We start from the raw sequence: 22,153 nt of genomic DNA, 5'->3' as shown, positions 1-22,153 counted from the left end.
TCACGGCGTAGTGTGTTACCAATTGTTTTCTTGGTGACTATGGTCCCAGCTGCCTTGAGATCATTGACAAGATCCTCCCGTGTAGTTCTGGGCTGATTCCTCACCATTCTCATAATCATTGCAACTCCACGAGGTGAGATCTTGCATGGAGCCCCAGGCCGAGGGAGATTGACAGTTCTTTTGTGTTTCTTCCATTTGCGAATAATCGCACCAACTGTTGTCACCTTCTCACCAAGCTGCTTGGCGATGGTCTTGTAGCCCATTCCAGCCTTGTGTAGGTCTACAATCTTGTCCCTGACATCCTTGGAGAGCTCTTTGGTCTTGGCCATGGTGGAGAGTTTGGAATCTGATTGATTGATTGCTTCTGTGGACAGGTGTCTTTTATACAGGTAACAAACTGAGATTACGAGCACTCCCTTTAAGAGTGGGCTCCTAATTTCAGCTCATTACCTGTGTCGTGTCTTTGGGCACCATTAAACTGAAGACATGTTTATCAAAATAACTCCCTGTTATTATTATTACGCGATTAAACTGATTCATCGTTTAACTGTAATTAACTAGGAGATCGGGGCACCAAGGAAAATATTCAGATTACAAAGTTATAATTTTCCTAATTTAACTTTCCTATATTATAACATTATATTATATTATATTATAGTATAGGCCGATTATCTTCTGGTTTAAATGGTGTATTTTACCTCGCGTCCGTCTCATTCCAAACGTCGTAAATTGTTGTATCTGCACGAACTCAGTCTTCACTAAGTCATCCATACATCAACTGTCTTAAAATCATTTATTTACTAAACAAAGTAATTCACAGAAAGCATACAAACAGTAATTATCGTCACAAAGAATTGGTAGAGTAATGTGCCCTAGTGGGCTAAACCGGCATGGCGGCTTGTTAAACCAGACCCTACAGAGTTGATAACAAATAATAACAATTGATATGCTATTCCTTTGCACATGAACGCTCACTCATTCGGGAACAATTGCAATCAATATATATTTACGCTCAGTGTGTCGTCGGGATCCTTGTTGGAGAGTTTTTGCCCTGTTGGAGAGTTTTTGTCCGCGTTCTCTCTCTCTGTTAGAATGGATCTTTCAAAGCGACATTCATTAATGTTGTTATAGAATGGATGTTTCTTCGGTCTTCGCGTTCGATGATATCAAATTTCTAGCTGCAGACTATTAATTAATTTCAAAGACTTGTTATTATTCTGTCGGTATCGATAGTCTAAAAGTTTAACCACGTGGTATAGTCAAAGTTCAGTAGAGGAATGCATGGTCAAACCTTGGCTCTCTCTTCTGAGGTAAGCTGGTCTCAAGAAAGTAACTCTGGGTGGGCTTATATACTGAACGTAGAAAAACTGTCACGTGATGCCTTGTCCTGTCTGTGTCCCTTCGGGGCGTGCCAATGACTAAGTTAAGCTTTGAACATAAATAAAATTCTATCACATTAACATCAGTACATAGCCTCTCAACATATTCCAAATAGCTTTTATCTTATTAAATCATTGTATACAACCATTTAGATGCAAGTCCCATAGCTGAGGCTATTATATAAACCTTAGTATGGTAATATGGCACTATTGTCTCTAATGAGTATCACAAAATTGTACCAAGCGGACCAGTTCGTAGCTGGATTCTTCACCGATCTTTTATACCTTCTCCAGAACATAAATGTCATTCGGTTCCCCAATTCTGTGAGTTGGAAGAATTCCTTTGTCTCTCTATGAAACCCCTCTCTGTCTCAAAACTGGGCCATGAGGCCGGACATTCTCCTTTGGAATTTTATGACCCCTCTCACCACAGCCTGGGTGGGGGGAAGTAGGTTGGGGGATGGTGCATAGAAAAGGCCTGGTGCAGAGGGAGGGGGTTCAACTGTGTTCTCTGTACCCAGAGAGAGGGCAACGTCATGACACCTGTATAAAAGACACCTGGGAGCCAGAAATCTTTCTGATTGAGAGGGGGTCAAATACTTATTTCCCTCATTTAAATGCAAATCAATTTATAACATTTTTGACATGCGTTTTTCTGGATTTTTCTTGTTATTCTGTCTCTCACTGTTCAAATAAACCAACCATTAAAATTATAGACTGATCATTTCTTTGTCAGTGGGCAAACGTACAAAATCAGCAGGGGATCAAATAATTTTTTCCCCTCACTGTATGTTTTGATTCTAAGACATTCTAAGGTTTGGATCATTCACAATTAAAGTTGCCAAATAACTTAAAATCTAGCATATAGTACCTGTTTAAAATGATCACTTTTAATGCTCAACATAGCCACTTCATTTGCACACTCGCTATGGAATGTGAAAAATATCCTTTCGATCTTATTCAGCGAAGTTCAATTACATTTTTCTTAAATCATATAATATAAAATAATGGCACAGGATTGGCACAGCTAAATGAACAAGCCTACAACATGACACATAGCCAGATAACATACCGTAGAACCCATGTTCTGTTCTTCTGAAATACATTTTCTTCATATCAGAATGTTTCTTTAGCCCTGCCTAAAATAAATCATGGATTTATTGTGATGGTGTATATTCAATTGATTTTTTAGACTTTTTTCAATGGAGATGTTACAAAGGCACGCGTCAGCGGCTTGAGTTTATGTTAATTAACGGTAAATTACATTGAGCCCGGCGTACTTTTACATGACAATAACCGTCTGACAAAGGAAACCCCTTAACACTATTGAGATCCACCCCCAATGGAGTATCAACAAGGGGCTGCACCAGCAAGAGGGAACTTGACAATCAATAAATCATAGTGGTACATCCATGTCATGTCCATCATGATCAAATAGTTCTAATTTATATTTTTTACTAGCCCATCCACCGCCACCCCCCTCTGAGGACACATATCTTTTTTTGTTTTTACAGCTTTTCAGCTATATATATATATATATGTAACAGTATAGCTCCCGTCCCTCTCCCCGCCCCAACCTGGGCTTGAACCAGGGACCCTCTGCACACATCAACAACTGACACCCACGAAGCGTCGTTACCCATCGCGCCACAAAAGCCGCAGTCCTTGCAGAGCAAGGGGAACAACTACTTAAGGTCGCAGAGCGAGTGACGTCACCCGATTGAAACGCTATTAGCGCGCACCACCGCTAACTAACTAGCCATTTCACATCGGTTACATATACATACATTTTACATACATGGTACTTTATATACCGCAATCACATAAGAATAACACATTACCGAACATAAGCTCTTTAATCCCACCCCTCAGCCACTCTTAGCCCATCCCACCAATCACCATAGGCCACCCTCGTTTGGTTTCCATCATGATCAAATGTTACCGTCATGTTCGACACGGCAGCAGAATCCCCCTCGCTCAACATTGGCTGTCCACCATTTTGAAAATGGCACTATGCATGTCAACTTCGCAAAACGATACAATACCATAGAGACCAATTAGTTAGCCAAACAAATGACTGAAATGAGTGGGAGTGGATCAGAGTGACTTTCAAAAAGGCTTTGCTTGATAAAATGTTGAATTCACCATTTCAATAACAAAAGGAAAAACAGTCATTCTGCTATCATGAAAGGTATTGACGAATGAAGAAAAAAAAAGAGAAAACGTGGGAGTCCAGTCTATAGCTTCAACACACATGCACACACACACACACACACACACACACACACACACACACACACACACACACACACACACACACACACACACACACACACACACACACACACACACACACACAGGAGGAAACTACAAAGCTCCTGTATGCGAGTGATGTCTGAGGTTCAGGGATAATTAACTGCGATTGGCTGAGGCTCTAAAAACATGGCAGCTAGTTGGCAAACATTAAGGAAGTGTAATCACAGCTATCTGAAAGAGAGTGACTATGTCCCAAAGGGCACCCTAGTCTCTATATATTGCACTACTTTTGACCACCCTGGTCAGACAGAGTGTGAAAAGGGAGGGAGAGTTGGCAATCCCCCTCTTTTACACAAGGAGCAAAAGGTATTCAGGAGGCTTTGGGCGTGGGCCTGCCACGTTTCCCTTTATCTTCATTCCCTCTGTTTTTTTCCATGTCTCTTCCCCTCCCTTCATCTACCGTATAAGAACTCACACAGTCTCTCGTCTCTCTACTGGACTGTACCTCTATCCCGCTCTCCTCCTCTCGCCCAATACCTTAATCTACAGTATCACTCCCATTTTCTCACTACCCTCTGTAGATTCCTTCTCCCCAACTCTCTCACTCTTCTCCTACCTTCTCTCTTCCTCCCTTCAAGCAAATTCCCTACAGGGGCTTCCCATACATCTCAGATGTACTGAGGTGTGTGTGTGTGTCACGCACACACACAGAGAGAGAGAGAGAGAGAGAGAGAGAGAAAATCCTGTCTGGGTCGAGCACCAGTAGAAACAGACAAGGGAGGAAGCAGGCAAACACCCATCCATCTCACTCACTACCCAAACAGAATCGGAGGGAGGGAGGAATGGCAGAGAGGGGGGCATCCGTGGATGGCCAATGTGCCGGTGCGCCAGCATGCAGTATTTTCTGGTGTCCATAGCATGCCAAATGTCCTATAATATAATAATATCCTAGCCACAGACACAAGAACGCTGAAAACAACGACTCATAAGCACAAGAAGACAAACAAGATGACTACTGTGGATGCAAATCAAGCCTCAAAAGCACCATAACAACACCGCTGCACATCACTGACTGTCTAACAGCCTCTTAAACACAGGTTAAGTGCAAACCCTGTAAAATGTTGACAATCTAGCCACTTAATAGAGCACTAACGGAGACTAGGGAGTGCATCCCAAATGGTGCCCTATTCCCTATATAGAGCACTAGTTTGGACCAGATACATCTGATCTGATCAAAAGTAGTGCACTACGTAGAGAATAGGGTGCCAGTTGGGACACAGCCTAGCTAGGCTACATCAGGCTGGGTAATGAATGAGCTTGATGGGATGCAGGTTGTGCATGGTCAAGAGTGGGGAATCTGGGCGGCGCGGGAAACACACATTCGCTTAACCTGTTGGGTCTAGGGGGCAGCATTTGCACGTCTGGATAAAAAAAATGTACCCGATTTAATCTGGTTACTAATCCTACCCAGTAACTACAATATGCATATACTTATTATATATGGATAGAAAACACTCTAAAGTTTCCAAAACTGTTTGAATGGTGTCTGTGAGTATAACAGAACTCATTTGGCAGGCAAAACCCTGAGACATTTTCTGACAGGAAGTGGATACCTGATGTGTTGTATTGACTTTAAACCTATCCCATTGAAAAACACAGGGGTTTAGGAATATTTTGGCACTTCCTATTGCTTCCACTAGATGTCACCAGCCTTTACAAAGTGTTTTGAGTCTTCTGGAGGGAGATCTGACCGAACAAGAGCCATGGAACGATGATGTCCCATTAGACACCTGGCGCGCTACTTCATGTTGGGTACCCTCGTTCCAATACGTTATAAAAGAGTATGCATTCGTCCACCTTGAATATTATTCCTGTTCTGGTTAAAAAAGGCCCTAATGATTTATGCTATACAACGTTTGAACGAACGGAAATATATTTTTTCCCCTCGTTCATGACGAGAAGTCCGGCTGGCTTACATCATGTGCTAACGAGACGGAGATTTTTGGACATAAATGATGAGCTTTTTTGAACAAAACTACATTCGTTATGGACCTGTGATACCTGGAAGTGACATCTGATGAAGAGAATCAAAGGTAATGGATTATTTACATAGTATTTTCGATTTTAGATCTCCCCAACATGACGTCTAGTCTGTATCGCAACGCGTATTTTTCTGGGCACAGTGCTCAGATTATTGCAAAGTGTGATTTCCCAGTAAGGTTATTTTTAAATCTGGCAAGTTGATTGCGTTCAAAAGATGTAAATCTATAATTCTTTAAATGACAATATAATATTTTACCAATGTTTTCTAATTTTAATTATTTAATTTGTGACGCTGACTTGACTGCCGGTTATTGGAGGGAAACGATTTCCTCAACATCAATGCCATAGTAAAACGCTGTTTTTGGATATAAATATCAACTTGATAGAACTAAAAATGCATGCATTGTCTAACATAATGTCCTAGGAGTGTCATCTGATGGAGATTGTAAAAGGTTAGTGTATCATTTTAGCTGGTTTTATGGTTTTGGTGACCCTGTCTTTGACTTGACAAAACATTACACACAACTCTTGTAAATGTACTGTCCTAACATACTCTAAATTTATGCTTTCGCCGTAAAACCTTTTTGAAATCGTAAAACGTGGTTAGATTAAGGAGATGTTTATCTTTCAAATGGTGTAACATAGTTGTATTTTTGAAAAATTTGAATTTTGACATTTATTTGGATTCAAATTTGCCGCTCTTGAAATGCACCTGCTGTTGATGGAGTGCACCACGGGTGGCACGCTAGCGTCCCACCTAGCCCCAAGAGGTTAACTCCGTCAACTGTGGGAGAGGTCAGTAATGGGAGAGATAACAGGGAGGGAGAGTAGAATATGTGGTATCTAAGACAAATCAGAGACAAACTACTGCGCTGTCACCTGACCTGGACGACTAGAACAAGTAGAGCCACTGGTGTCTCCATGGAAACGATAGATGGAAGGAAAATGGATAGAAACTGGCCCCTTCTTTCTCACTAACAAGACTTGGATAAATGACACTTTAGAATTGGAAATGGCAGGGGAGAGCTTAGTAAAATGTATCACAATGTCTACCTTGTTTTGGTCTATAATATGGGAACATATTATCATTACCTCTACTGTAAGTTTTCTGCACGTAATCAATACCAATACAATACCAATACAATATTTTAGGTTTCAGATCATATCTAATGGCATGAGGAAATTCTAAAACGTCCCCACAGAATTTCCTCATGCCTCAAGGGTAACCCTGATATCAAGTGAGTCAGAAACTACTGATTCCTGTAATCAACATACCTGATCATTAGCTGAAACCTATTTAGCATTTCAATTAAAGCTGTGTGCATCTCTATCCCAAAAAACAGTAATGACTAACACCTATTATAGTAATAGTAATGTAGTAATGACTAACACCTATTATAGTAATAGTAATGTAGTAATAACTAACACCTATTATAGTAATAGTAATGTAGTAATAACTAACACCTATTATAGTAATAGTAATGTAGTAATAACTAACACCTATTATAGTAATAGTAATGTAGTAATAACTAACACCTAGACAACCAATTACCTCTGAGGTAAATGAAGAAATAGAGTGGTGACATGACCAGCGGCCAGACACACACACACACACACACACACACACACACACACACACACACACACACACACACACACACACACACACACTTCTCCATCGCTGTCCAATTCCGCTAGTCACAGTCCAGCGCTCTGCCATTCTGTTTAATAAATATTTAACACACTCACTATCGTCCCAGATCAAATTAAAAGCAAAATTGTGGTGAGTCGACACGCATCACAACACGCCCGCCTTGCCTGTTTCTAATATCCCAAGTGATAAGATGCAACCCATTCCCTATATGGTGCACTACTTTTGACAAGGACCCATAGAGCTCTGGTCAAAAGTAGTGCACTATGTAGGGAATAAGTTGCCATTTGGGTCTCAGACAGACATTCACATGCTAGGTTAGATTATCAAACTGCTTGTTTTCATGTCGCTCCAAAATCATTTATTTATTTTCATCACCGATCATTTAAAAGATACCAATATCACCCCAAAAAATGACCCCATTTATTTGGACTGGAAGTAACATATGCAGTTGTAGAACCAATTATATAAGTGACTTATGTAATGTTAACTAATTATGCATGGACTATATTAAAGGAATGTACAACACAGGAGGGTGGTGGAAACTTAATTGGGGAGGACGGACTCGTGGCAATGGCTTGGGTGGAATGGTATCAAATACTTCCAACATGGTTTCCATGTGTTTGATGCCATTCCATTCGCTCCGTTCCAGCCATTGTTATGCACTGTCCTCCCCTCAGCAGCCTCTTGTGACGTACAACAATAACTATTCTATTCAGTAAACACACACACACACGCAGTACATGCACACGCACGTGCGCACACAGTCTATTAATCAGCTTACCTTTCCAATCTTAACCATTAGGTTCCCACACACAAATCTGACCTCAGATCAGTATCTAGGGCAACTTCTTCTCCACTCCAAATCACCAGACACAGATCTAGGATCAGCTTACTTTTCCCAACACTTAACCATTAGGCTGCCCTCACACAAATCTGACTTTTGTTTGTCTACTATACGGTCAACTTCCTCTCTCAACTCCAGATCACTTGGCATTTGTTGCCTTTTTGGAGCCTGGCAGGCTACAGATCTAGAGTCAGCTTACCTTAACCATTTGTGTAACCAAAAGCAAAACTGGTCTTAGATCAGCTCACCTGGCGTCCATTGTTGGAGCCCTTGTTGGAGCCGGGCAGGCTGCAGCGTCCCATGCTGCCGTTGGGTGTGGTCCCGCAGCTGCTGATGATCTGCAGCTGTTTCTCGGCACGGTCGGCACGGTCCAGGAGCTCCTCGATGAACTGCTGCAGGCGCACCTTGGCATTGGCCTCCCGCGCCGCCGTCTCCTGGAGGAACTGGTCTATCTGGGTTACCTCCCTGGTGAATCAGGAGGAGAGGAGACAGATGGTTACTGGTGTGCATAAGCACACATAGGTTACATCCCAAAAAGCACCGTATTTCCTACACACACACACACACACACACACACACACACACTGAACAAATATAAAGTGTTGGTCGTGTAAAGTTGGTCCCATGTTTTATGAGCTGAAATAAAATATCCCAGAAATGTTCCATATGCACAAAAACCTTTTCTCTCCAATTTTGTACACAAATATGTTCACATCCCAGTTATTTCTTCTTTGCCAAAATAATCCATCCACATGAAAGGTGTGGCATGTCAAGAAGCTGATTAAACAGCATGATCATTACACAGGTGTACCTTGTGCTGGGCACCATAAAATGGCCCCAAAATGTGCACTTATCACACAGAGATGTCTAAAGTTGAGATAGCATGCAATTGGCATGCTGACTGCAGGAATGTCCACCAGAACTGTTGCCAGAGAATTGAATGTACATTTCTCTACCATAAGCCACATCGTTTTAGAGAATTTGGCTGTACGTCCAACCGGCCTCACAACCGCAGACCACGTGTAACCATGCCAGCCCAAGACCTCCACATCAGGCTTCTTCACCTGTGGGATCGTCTGAGACCAGCCACCCGGACAGCTGATGAAACTGAGGAGTATTTCTGTCTGTAATAAAGCCCTTTTTGTGGGGGAAAAACCTATTCTGATTGGCTGGGCCTGGCACCCCAGTGGGTGCACCCCTGCCCAGTCATGTGAAATCCATAGATTAGGGCCTAATTCATGAATTTATATTGACTGATTTCCCTTATATGAACTGTAACTGTTCAGTATAGTACACTAAATCTGACCAGAGACATATGGGCTCAGCAGTCATGGACTGGTCTATCTGGGTCATCTCCCTGGTAGAGGGAGACGAGAAGAGAGACAGAATGGTTTGAGGAGTGCACACACACACACACACACACACACGGGAGTTGGGCTAACAGTGCAACCTCATGACATTTAGATAGATACCTGCACACTGATGAATGGTCCTGCAGTTTATTGGGCAACAATAAGCAATATTAACTGCTATATTAACTGTTGCAGCATTCATCAGCGCACAGGCATTTAAGTGACAATGACAGAGAAGCCAGTATTTGGAGGATATCTTGGTATGATGTTATTTTTATGAATGTATTCATACTATTTCATCCTTCCACGAGATATGTTCCCGACACAAATCTAGGGTTGCTACCCAAGGTGGCTAGTCGTTCATTCTATCGGTTCGGTTGCCAAAGACGCGACCCAATCCTGAAGTATTTTATTCTGTATCTATGTTTAAGTCGTTTGTTCTAATGTTCCGTTGCAATGCTGCCTGGCAATGTTCATATCCCTTGGTTGCTAGCTAGCCAACTACGGCTAACACAGTCATGTCAAATAGTGCAGACAGAATAACAGCAAAGTAGCTGCATTTGCATTTGTTCAAGCTGTTTTTTAGTGACATTTATTTGTAGTGACATTTACAATGAGCTAATGACGAGCGATTTCGCCTGGCATAGAAAATGTGCTCTTTCGTCAGGACACTGTTCACTTGAAACTGAAAATACAGCAAACTAGCTGCATTTTGTTTTGTTTGACCTGTTTTTCTATTGACATTTGTTTGTATGTATCCATAAATATTATGCTTATTCATGATTTCAACTGGCTGAGAAAAGAGGCCTCATCCTGACACGTTAATCTTCAAATGGGACAGTGGAGATCAAGTTTATAAATTGCCTGGTTGGGCTGATGAGAGTATATTGTATCATAGCCTTAGCTGGTGGTAACGTGTGGAATAGACAACGACTGGAATGCGGTTTTAACCAATCAGCAACCAGGATTAGACCCACCCGTTGCATAATTCATTAATTTATAAGCTTCAGGTTAGTGGATGAGAGTACACTACGTTTGAAACTAACTGGGCGACCTAACTCCCTGGGAACATATGGGAAGAATGGGTGGTTTGGGGCATACAAAAAACACACATACACACCACAAAACACACACCCCTTCTAACGGGAGGACAGAAACCAGATGGTTAGGTGCACGCATACCAGACCTGGGTCAAACACAAACATGTAAAATACTGCTCTTGGTTTACAATGGACCCAATAGAACATACAGTACAGAGGAGCTGGACATGAAGATTTGTGCCATCTTTAACACACAGACAGACAGACAGACGCAAGACAGTTGAATGTCACGGAATCTCCTGCTGAGGTGCCACAGACATTTATATCCCCCCCCCCCCCCCATTTCAACAAGGTGACCTATCGGTAGAATAATTTACTCCCGCAATAGTCTTATATGGACACTGATGGATACAAGTATAGGATCATATCAAGTACCGTATCTGAGACCTTCTGGGCACATCTTTGTACTCAACACACACACCTCCCAGGGGGTAATGTTGACCCTAAGGTACTGTATATAGCAGATGTATATATACAGATTAGTGATATACTGTATCTGCAGGCACAAGGAATCCATCTCTTCAAAACACACACATTCCTACACAAACACACAGGAGCAGAATGATTAATGCTATCGCACTAGCTGTCCCAGTTTTATACATACATTACGTTTCATTTCCACACAGATACTGTTTCACAGCTGAATCTTTTTCATATTCGCTTCGCTTCTGTCTTTTTTCTCTCCCCCTTACTTCTCTCTCTCGCTCCCTCTTCCTCCTTTGTTTTTTATGCTTGTTTATGTGGACTTGCATTCTGCAAGACTTCACTGGGGCTGGGAGTGAAACAGGACATTTTCCCTTCCCTTATCTCTGTGGTGTGTGGATCTGTGTGTGTGCGTGCACATACCACGTCTCTGTCCTTTTAAACACCAGCAGCCGCTCCTGTCCAAACAATCTCCTCAGAAAATCCAAACAAGGCACACACATGCGCGCACAAGGTCCTACTACCGCTGGCTTTTTGTTGGTTTTCCGGGAGCAAAGTAACTACTGACTGAAGGTTAACGTTGCACGCTCGAGTTATGACTGCATCCCAAATGGCACTTGATCCCGTTATAGAGCACTACTTTTGACCAGGGCCCGTAGGGCTGAATAGGGTGCCGTGTTCTATAAAAATGGAAGAGGCTAGACTTGAGAGATGTTTGGCATCTGGTGAAATGAAGTGTCTGTCTTGGGGGCAAAGACATTCCAAAATGAGATTCTTCAGATTAGGATTAGAAGTGTTTGAGCAACGTGAAAAGATGTGGTTATCAAACGGTTGTGTAAATAAATGAACTGGAGTCGAGATGACTCCACACACACGCAGTCACACACACACACTGGACTTTAGAGGGTTTGCACAGCAGTTTGAGGTTTGACAATAACATCATAATGATATGGGGTTAGAGCTCATCTCAGGGTAGTCGTATATTTTAATACACTTCTAACCCTCTTTTGAGACTATTTCGACTCATCTCATTCATGCTGAGTAGGATAGAAAAGCTAATGAGTGAATCTTCAACTAGCCCAGAGAGGGTTTCATTTTCCCTGTTGCTAAAATGGCTCCAGTCACATTATATGAGCTTCTCTCTCCATCTCTCTCCCTCTCTCATTTTCACTCTTCCTCTCCCTCTGAAATCAACAGGCACCAATACAAATCTCACACATGCCTATTTGTATACCTATGGTTTGTGGAGGAGTGTGCATTGATTCATCTTCGCTCCCATCCTCCTTGCCAGTGTGTGTGTTCACACTGTCTGTTTCTGTTTTCAGTGTTACAACTAGAGATCAGGAGTCAGGCTTGCCACCACAGTCACCACCACATTATCCCTTACCTCCAGGCAGTGGGAGGACGTGTCAATAAGGGCACACACACACACAAACAGGATTTCAGCAGCCACCCTCAAAACATCAAAGAGAGGTCAATATCAACACATAACTGATACAGGAGTCTGGAAGTGGCTGGAGCAGATATTCCTCTATATTATGGGATGTGACGGGCGTCAAAGGAAAAGAGAAAGTGCACTACTTTTAAAAGGGCACAGGGCAAAAGTAGTGTGCTATGAAAGGAATAGGGTGCAATTTGGGACGCACACAGAGAACAGAGGGTGATCGAGAGGTTGCTAAATACATACCAATATATAATATATGTTGTAATGAATAATCTGGTTTACACTGAGAATTGAATCAAATTTTATTGGTCACATACACATGGTTAGCAGATGTTAATGCGAGTGTAGCGAAATGCTTGTGCTTCAGTGCAGTAATATCTAACAAGTAATCTAACAAATTCACAACAACCTTACACACACACACACACACACACACTGTAAGGGAATGGAATAAGAATATGTACATATAAATATATAGATGCGCGAATGCCGGTGGGCATAGGCAAGACGCAATAGATGGTATAAAATACAGTATATACATATGAGATGAGTAATGTAGGTTATGTAAACATTATTAAAGTGGCATTATTTAAAGTGACTAGTGTTACCTTTATTAAATCCATTTATTAAAGTGGCCAGAGATTTGAGTCTGTATGTTGGCAGCAGCCTCTCTATGTTAGTGACGGCTGTTTAACAGTCTGATGGCCTTGAGATAGAAGCTGTTTTTCAGTCTCTCGATCCCAGCTTTGATGCACCTGAACTGACCTCGCTTTCTGGATGGTAGCGGTGTGAACAGGCAGTGGCTCGGGTGGTTGTTGTCCTTGATGAGCTTTTTGGCCTTCCAGTGGCATCGGGTGCTGTAGGTGTCCAGGTTGGCAGGCAGTTTGCCCCCGGTGATGCGTGGTGCAGACCGCACTACCCTCTGGAGAGACTTGCGCTTGAGGGTGATGCAGTTGCCGTACCAGGCGGTGATACAGCCCGACAGGATGCTCTCGATTGTGCATCTGTAGAAGTTTGTGAGGATTTTAGGTGACATGCCACATTTCTTCAGCATCCTGAGGTTGAAGAGGAGCTGTTCCGCCTCTTCATCACGCTGTCTGTGTGGGTGGACCATTTCAGTTTGTCCGTGATGTGTACGCCGAGGAACTTCAAACTTTCCACCTTCTCCATTGCTGTCCCTTCGATGTGGATAGGGGATGCTCCCTCTGCTGTTTCCTGAAGTCCACAATCATCTCCTTTGTTTTGTTGACGTTGAGTGAGAGGTTATTTTCCTGACACCACACTGAGAATGCACCCTTGTGGGGCCCCAGTGTTGAGGATCAGCGGGGTTGAGATGTTATTTCCTACCTTCACCACCTCGGGACTGCCCGTCAGAAAGTCCAGGACCCAGTTGCACAGGGCGGGGTCGAGACCCAGGGCCTCAAGCTTAATGGTGAGTTTGGAGGGTACTATGGTGTTAAATGCTGAGCTGTAGTCAATGAACAGCATTCTTACATAGGTATTCCACTTGTCCAGATGGGATAGGGCAGTGTGCATTGTGATGGCGATTGCATCGTCTGTCGACCTATTAGGGCGGTAAGCAAATTGGAGTGGGTCTAGGCTATCAGGTAGGGTGGAGGTGATATGATCCTTGACTAGTCTCTCAAAGCACTTCATGATGACGGAAGTGAGTGCTATGGAGTGCTAGTCATTTAGTTCAGTTATCTTTGCTTTCTTGGGAACAGGAACAATGGTGGCCATCTTGAAGCATGTGGGGACAGCAGACTGGGATAGAGAGAGATTGAATATGTCTGTAAACACAGCAGCCAGCCTGCGCATGCTCTGAGGATGAGGCTAGGGATGCCGTCTAGGCCGGCAGCCTTGCAAAGGTTAACACATTTAAATGTTTTACTCACGTTGGCCACGTTGAAGGAGAGCGTCCTCAAAGCGCGCAAAGAAGTTGTTTAATTTGTCTGGGAGCGAGACGTCAATATCCGCGATGGAACAGGTTTTCTTTTTGTAATCCGTGATTGTCTGTAGACCCTGCCACATACGTCTCATGTTTGAGCCGTTGAATTGCGACTCTACTTTGTGTCTCTATACTTGCCTTGCGGAGGGAATAGCTACACTGAATCCTCTCTTAGAAGGTGCTGTAGGATTGTGGGTAGCCTTCAAATCCAAGAGGATTGTGGGCTACCTTGTCAGCCTTGAATAAGAGATGAGGGAAGGGTATGTGTTAAATAAAATGTGAATGGCAAATTGAATGTGCAAAGGAAAAGCACACGTGTCACAAATGCCACCCCATTCCGTATATAGTGTACTACTTTTGCACTCCATAGGGAATAGGGTGCCATTTTGTCACGGAGACAGACTGGTAGTAGAGTTGGATTATACTGTTAAAGAATAATTGGTATTCATGATACATTTATCCAAAGGTGATAGGCGTTACAATATATATATTTTTTTAAATCTGCCTTTTTGTGTACCTTTTCTATGCACTTCATCTGGCTATTCAAATAAAGCTTTTATATACACTAGGCTGTGATGAGAAAAAAAAAGTAAAAATGACTGTCATTTGAATGAAAAGAAAAATCTCCTTTGCTTGGGGGTAAAAGATACCGGTGTTGAATGGTTGCAGTGAATACTTATTTGTAGTGGTCTGGTAGGTTGGAGGGGCTTTAGAGGGGCAAGCACGCACACACACACCACACAGTCTAGAGTGAGTGACCACAGATTGGATTAGAGGTGTGCGTTCGACTGATTGTACGAGTGCGTATGTGTGTTCAACATGTACAGTATGTGCACTACACCGCTGACTCAAATAATCAACTCCTCATCAAGTGTTGATCGTTTGAACCAGCCGTGTAGTGCTAGGGCAAAAAAAATAAAAAAAATAAAAAATAAAAAAATAAAATAAAATACAAAGAATTATATATATATTTTTTTGAGCAGATATATATATATATATATATATATATATATATATATATACTGCTCAAAAAAATAAAGGGAACACTTAAACAACACATCCTAGATCTGAATGAAAGAAATAATCTTATCAAATACTTTTTTCTTTACATAGTTGAATGTGCTGACAACAAAATCACACAAAAATAATCAATGGAAATCCAATTTATCAACCCATGGAGGTCTGGATTTGGAGTCACACTCAAAATTAAAGTGGAAAACCACACTACAGGCTGATCCAACTTTGATGTAATGTCCTTAAAACAAGTCAAAATGAGGCTCAGTAGTGTGTGTGGCCTCCACGTGCCTGTATGACCTCCCTACAACGCCTGGGCATGCTCCTGATGAAGTGGCGGATGGTCTCCTGAGGGATCTCCTCCCAGACCTGGACTAAAGCACCCGCCAACTCCTGGACAGTCTGTGGTGCAACATGGCGTTGGTGGATGGAGCGAGACATGATGTACCAGATGTGCTCAATTGGATTCAGGTCTGGGGAACGGGCGGGCCAGTCCATAGCATCAATGCCTTCCTCTTGCAGGAACTGCTGACACACTCCAGCCACATGAGGTCTAGCATTGTCTTGCATTAGGAGGAACCCAGGGCCAACCGCACCAGCATATGGTCTCACAAGGGGTCTGAGTATCTCATCTCGGTACCTAATGGCAGTCAGGCTACCTCTGGCGAGCACATGGAGGGCTGTGCGGCCCCCCAAAGAAATGCCACCCCACACCATGACTGACTCACCGCCAACCGGTCATGCTGGAGGATGTTGCAGGCAGCAGAACGTTCTCCACGGCGTCTCCAGACTCTGTCACGTCTGTCACATGTGCTCAGTGTGAACCTGCTTTCATCTGTGAAGAGCACAGGGCGCCAGTGGCGAATTTGCCAATCTTGGTGTTCTCTGGCAAATGCCAAACGTCCTGCACGGTGTTGGGCTGTAAACACAACCCCCACCTGTGGACGTCGGGCCCTCATACCACCTTCATGGAGTCTGTTTCTGACCGTTTGAGCAGACACATGCACATTTGTGGCCTGCTGGAGGTCATTTTGCAGGGCTCTGACAGTGCTCCTCCTGCTCCTCCTTGCACAAAGGCGGAGGTAGCGGTCCTGCTGCTGGGTTGTTGCCCTCCTACCACCTCCTCCACGTCTCCTGATGTACTGGCCTGTCTCCTGGTAGCGCCTCCATGCTCTGGACACTACGCTGACAGACACAGCAAACCTTCTTGCCACAGCTCGCATTGATGTGCCATCCTGGATGAGCTGCACTACCTGAGCCACTTGTGTGGGTTGTAGACGCCGTCTCATGCTACCACTACAGTGAAAGCACCGCCAGCATTCAAAAGTGACCAAAACATCAGCCAGGAAGCATAGGAACTGAGAAGTGGACTGTGGTCCCCACCTGCAGAACCACTCCTTTATTGGGGGTGTCTTGCTAATTGCCTATAATTTCCACCTGTTGTCTATTCCATTTGCACAACAGCATGTGCAATTTATTGTCAATCAGTGTTGCTTCCTAAGTGGACAGTTTGATTTCACAGAAGTGTGATTGACTTGGAGTTACATTGTGTTGTTTAAGTGTTCCCTTTATTTTTTTGAGCAGTGTATATATAATGCGCACCCCTTGGGGTTCCGAGAATTGAGTTTGGGAAACGCCGATCTAACGGGTGTGTGCTCAGGCAACCCTGCCTCTGCAGCTGACCCACCAGATGGGTTTCCAAAGAGCAGCAGAGCATTCACCCATGGCAGATCCACACTCCAGGAGTAGGTACATGTGTGTATCAAAGGTCTCAGATGACTCAGCATATCAGAATGATTCATTTCACTGTATTTCACATTGCTGATGGCTCCTGGTTATGCACTAGCTACGTCAATACAGAGAAGCACTAGTGAAGTCTTAAGGTGTAGCCATGTAAGGGAAGAAATGTGTTTGAAAATGTAATACTGAAGGATATGATACAGTACAGTAAAGCTGGATGAGGTCGAGGTTTATCTAAAGCATTGTTTTTGACAGTGATGAAGATAAAAGGATAGAAAGCGAGACCACAATGTAACTCTTCTGCCCAACTCAATGTTATATGCATCTCAGTCCATGCTTGACCAAACTGACAAGGCTCAAATAAGACCTTGGGCTAGAAAGATAGATACTCCAATCCTCTGGGAGTGTCGGGCTAAGGGCAAAACTGAAAAGCCTCTCTTCTCCCTCTCTCCCCAGAAGTGTTGCATTAATGCACTATACCGCCTGGCTGGCTGGCTGGCTGACGGACGGACGGGCCGACAGACAGACGGACGGGCCGACAGACAGACGGGCCGACAGACGGACGGCCGACAGACGGACGGGCTGACGGACGGACGGGCGGACGGACGGACCGGCGGACGGACGGACCGGCGAACTGGCTGCTCACTCTGCATAGCTGAAACAAAGTTTGAATCAGAGAGAGGGGAAGCGGGTGGGTTTAAAGAGACAAACAGACATGCATACACACCGAAACGCAAACACTCAAAAAGAGAACAAGACAGACAAGACAAGACATACCAAAAGAGACACACCAAGAGATCGAAAGAGCCAAAGGGAAGAAGCAAGAGAGGAGACAGATAGACCGACACACAGAGAGACAGAGGAGGTGACAGATGGACAGACAGACACCGAGATGCGTTGGTTTCCTGTTGTCAACCTTAATTAAAAACACACCTCTCTCTCTAGGCGTGACTCATCGTCTCCTTCCAAAACTAGCGCCTCCAGACAGGGGGAACAAGTCAACAAATAAGCCCACATGTTCACACCGGCACTGGGGGAGTTGAAAACAAGTTCTCCTACAGTCTTTCCTGGGACTTACTGTACTGGGACACTAGGGCGGGCGTGTGTGTGTGTGTGTGTACACACACATTTTACTATACTTGCGAGTACCAGAAGTCCTCACAAGAAAAGTAAACCAACTAAAATGCACAAGTATAGTAAGACATAGCTGTCTGTGTGTGTGTGTGTGTGTGTGTGTGTGTGTGTGTGTGTGTGTGTGTCAGAGCGTGTGTGTTACAAGGAAACAGGCCTAGCCTATATCTGACTGGCACAGACCTAGACAAGACATTGGGGGTGAAGTAGTGTCAGTGTGTGGCACGGTGCTGTGGAACAGCTGGTCAAGGCCACCTGTTTACAGGTTGGTAGGATGGAACTACAAAGGAGAGCGCTTCCGTGAACCCACGCTCTCTGTTCCTCACCTGTCCTCTCCTCTTCCATATGCTTTATCCTTTTTTTATCTCTATCTCTCAGTCTCTCTCACTCCAATATACACCCCACACACACATCTACCTCCCACACTCAGTTGCACCATACAGTATATACACACCATATAATAGACTTCCATAAGGAACACAGTGTCTCAGATGGCAAGTCCTCTTGTGATAACCTTTGTGGTTATCCACACTACAGGGCAGATAAAAGGGCATGTTAGAGACATTAGTACGGAGTGGAACTGAAAGTGTATTTAATTGCATCTCTACAGTGTTCGCACCACAAATGATACCATTATTCCCTTCATAATGCATTACTTTTGAATAGGGCCCATAGTAGTGCACTATGAATGGAATAATGGTGCCATAGAGTACCACAGTATGAATCATAATACCCATAAAATCTAGCGGTAAAACAGGGAAATGGTTTTTCCACCATACATTTTTCCCCATTGGGGATTTTAGAAACACTTCAAACAAGGGCTGTGTTTCGCGTAGGTTTACCCTGACGTGACATTTTCATAACCACGTAAAATCTCTCTCGGACAAGGTGACTTATCAATATACTTGGCTCTATTTACTATAAGATTTGAAAATGCTCATTAGCATAAAAGTAGACATCATGGAAGAATACAAATCCCTGCAAGCTCCTGCACGTTATCTCTAGCACCTTTTGACCACTAGGTTTTATGGGTACTATGACACCTCCACTGTGGGGCTCTATTTAGGATGCAGACCCAATGAATAGTATCCATCTGTCTCACCATGCCAAGATGAAAGGGCGCTGTGTGCCTGATATGCTATCGGATGCTAGTTTCATGGTCATCATATTAAAGGATAGATGTTGGGGTAATTGTACTCTGGACAACATTCTGGAAGCATTGATGTGAAAAGTGCTGAGTTACCTCAAGAGGATGTAGCGTTGATTAGGGCTACGTACTTGCCTATCGGGTGGCAATGGAGGAAGGAGGAGACGGGGAACAAAGTGAAAATGATGTTGGCTTGGGATCACCTCTTATAACCCGTGGCCTGATGGGGAAGACTGGGTGAAAGCACGAGGTTTAGGGCCTTCATTTTTGTGGATTCCAGCAGAAAAGTATCCTGAAGGCATTGTCAGGCGAAGAGAGAGTTGGAATTGTCACGTTATCAGACTTTGGTTTTATCTTTGCATACATAAATTAGGCATAGCTTACCACATTGTTATGTTTTGCGTTTCTCGTTGCTTTTCAAGTCTTGTGCTATCCCTCTCTTAGGAACCAGAAGGAGAAAGTTGAAATGGAAGAAGTCAACAGCTCCAGGGGTCATGTTATTATCAGTGTTCTATGAAAAATGGAAATGAGAGTGTGCATGTTGTGACTATAGAATAGAGGCCATAAAGTCTCCGAGTTTGTAATCCTCACTGAATGTTAATCATGTTTATTTTTTGTTCATGTTTTATTATCATCGTTTGTCCATTTATTAGTCATTTCCAAGTTTATGTAATGTTGAACAGTATGATATAAAATGTTCAAAAAAAGGGGGTACTGATGGGTTCGGATTTCTGAACTTTCAATATTATTAATCATTAGTTATGCTAGAGACATGAGGGGTGCCATAGTCTAGGGTCTACACCAGAAGTTAATGGATATCTGTAGGAGGAATGTATATGGTGGGTGAAATTAAGCTTGGAATGTACTGAGTGCAGGGAAAACAATCACGTTGGCAGGCACTGATAAGGGTGGAGAGATGTGGATTAGTGATGAAGGGGGTCGATGTCAGGTCAGGTCACATTAAGGGAGAAGGAACAGTTTATTGCCCCTATAACTAAACTTCCTACCTTGCAATAAAGATGTAATTTTTAGAGAGGAGGCGACTCCAGCCAGATTGGAGTATATACAGTATATATATACACAGTTGAAGTCAGAAGTTTACCTACACTTAGGTTGGAGTCATTAAAACTCATTTTTCAAACCACTCCACAAATTTCTTGTTAACAAACTATAGTTTTGGCAAGTCGGTTAGGACATCTACTTCGTGCATGACAAGTAATTTTTCCAACAATTGTTTACAGCCAGATTATTTCACTTATAATTCACTGTATCACAATTCCAGTAGGTCAGAAGTTTACATACATTAAATTGACTGTGCCTTTAAAGAGCTTGGAAAATTCCAGAAAATGATGTCATGGCTTTAGAAGCTTCTGATAGGCTAATTGACATCATTTCAGTCAATTGGAGGCGTACCTGTGGATGTATTTCAAGGCCTACCTTCAAACTCAGTGCCTCTTTGCTTGACATCATTGGAAAATCAAAAGAAATCAGCCAAGACCTCAGAAAATAAATTGTAGAAATTGTAGACCTCCACAAGTCTGGTTCATCCTTGGGAGCAATTTCCAAACGCCTGAAGGTACCCGTTCATCTGTACAAACAATAGTACACAAGTATAAACACCATGGGACCACGTACCCGTCTCTGGAAGGAGACGCGTTCTGTATCCTAGAGATGAACATACTTTGTTGCGAAAAGTGCAAATCAATCCCAGAACAACAGCAAAGGACCTTGTGAAGATGCTGGAGGAAACAGTTACAAAAGTATCTATATCCACAGAAAAAAAGAGTCATATGTCGACATAACCTGAAAGGCCGCTCAGCAAGGAAGAAGCCACTGCTCCAAAACCGCCATAAAAAAGCCAGACTATGGTTTGCAACTGCACATGGGGACAAAGATCGTACTTTTTGGAGAAATGTCCTCTGGTCTGATGAAACAAAAATAGAACTGTTTGGCCATAATGACCATAGTTATGTTTGGAGGAAAAAGGGGGAGGCTTGCAAGCTGAAGAACACCATCCCTACCGTGAAGCACGGGGGTGGCAGCATCATGTTGTGGTGGTGCTTTGCTGCAGGAGGGACTGGTGTACTTCACAAAATAGATGGCATCATGAGGCAGGAAAATTATGTGGATATATGGAAGTAACATCTCAAGACATCAGTCAGGAAGTTAAAGCTTGGTGGCAAATGGGTTTTCCAAATGGACAATGACCCCAAGTATACTTCCAAAATTGTGTTGCAAAATGGCTCAAGGACAACAAAGTCAAGGTATTGGAGTGGCCATCACAAAGCCCTGACCTCAAACCTATAGAAGATTTGTGGGCAGTACTGAAAAAACGTGTGCGAGCAAGGAGGCCAGCTCTGTCAGGAGGAATGGGCCAAAACTTATTGTGGGAAGCTTGTGGAAGGCTACCCAAAACATTTGACCCAAGTTAAACAATTTAAAGGCAATGCTACCAAATACTAATTGAGTGTATGTAAACTTCTGACCCACTGGGAATGTGATGAAAAAAATAAAAGCTGAAATAAATAATTCTCTCTACTATTATTCTGACATTTCACATTCTTAAAATAAAAGTGGTGATCCTAACTGACCTAAAACAGATACTTTTATTCATGAATAAACTTGGTTGAAGCTTTTGTAGTGTCCGTCGAGTTCTTACTGATATTTAGAACCACAGC

At 43.1% G+C, this 22,153-nt stretch overlaps 1 protein-coding gene across 2 annotated transcripts in view; it reads right to left on the bottom strand.

Moving 5' to 3' along the window:
* The window catches only part of LOC106609977 (F-box only protein 41), a 103,404-nt gene that overhangs the window by 32,958 nt on the left and 48,293 nt on the right, over positions 1-22,153 (bottom strand). For both annotated transcript variants that reach the window (XM_014209059.3, XM_014209060.3), the window contains exon 4: positions 8,425-8,641. In XM_014209059.3, coding sequence (XP_014064534.1) covers positions 8,425-8,641 — 217 coding nt within the window. The remainder of the gene's footprint in view (positions 1-8,424; positions 8,642-22,153) is intronic.

This window comes from Salmo salar, chromosome 08, assembly GCF_965601325.2.
Source record: "Salmo salar chromosome 08, fSalSal1, whole genome shotgun sequence".
Lineage (NCBI taxonomy): Eukaryota > Metazoa > Chordata > Actinopteri > Salmoniformes > Salmonidae > Salmo > Salmo salar.
This window is presented reverse-complemented; position numbering and strand designations above follow the sequence as displayed.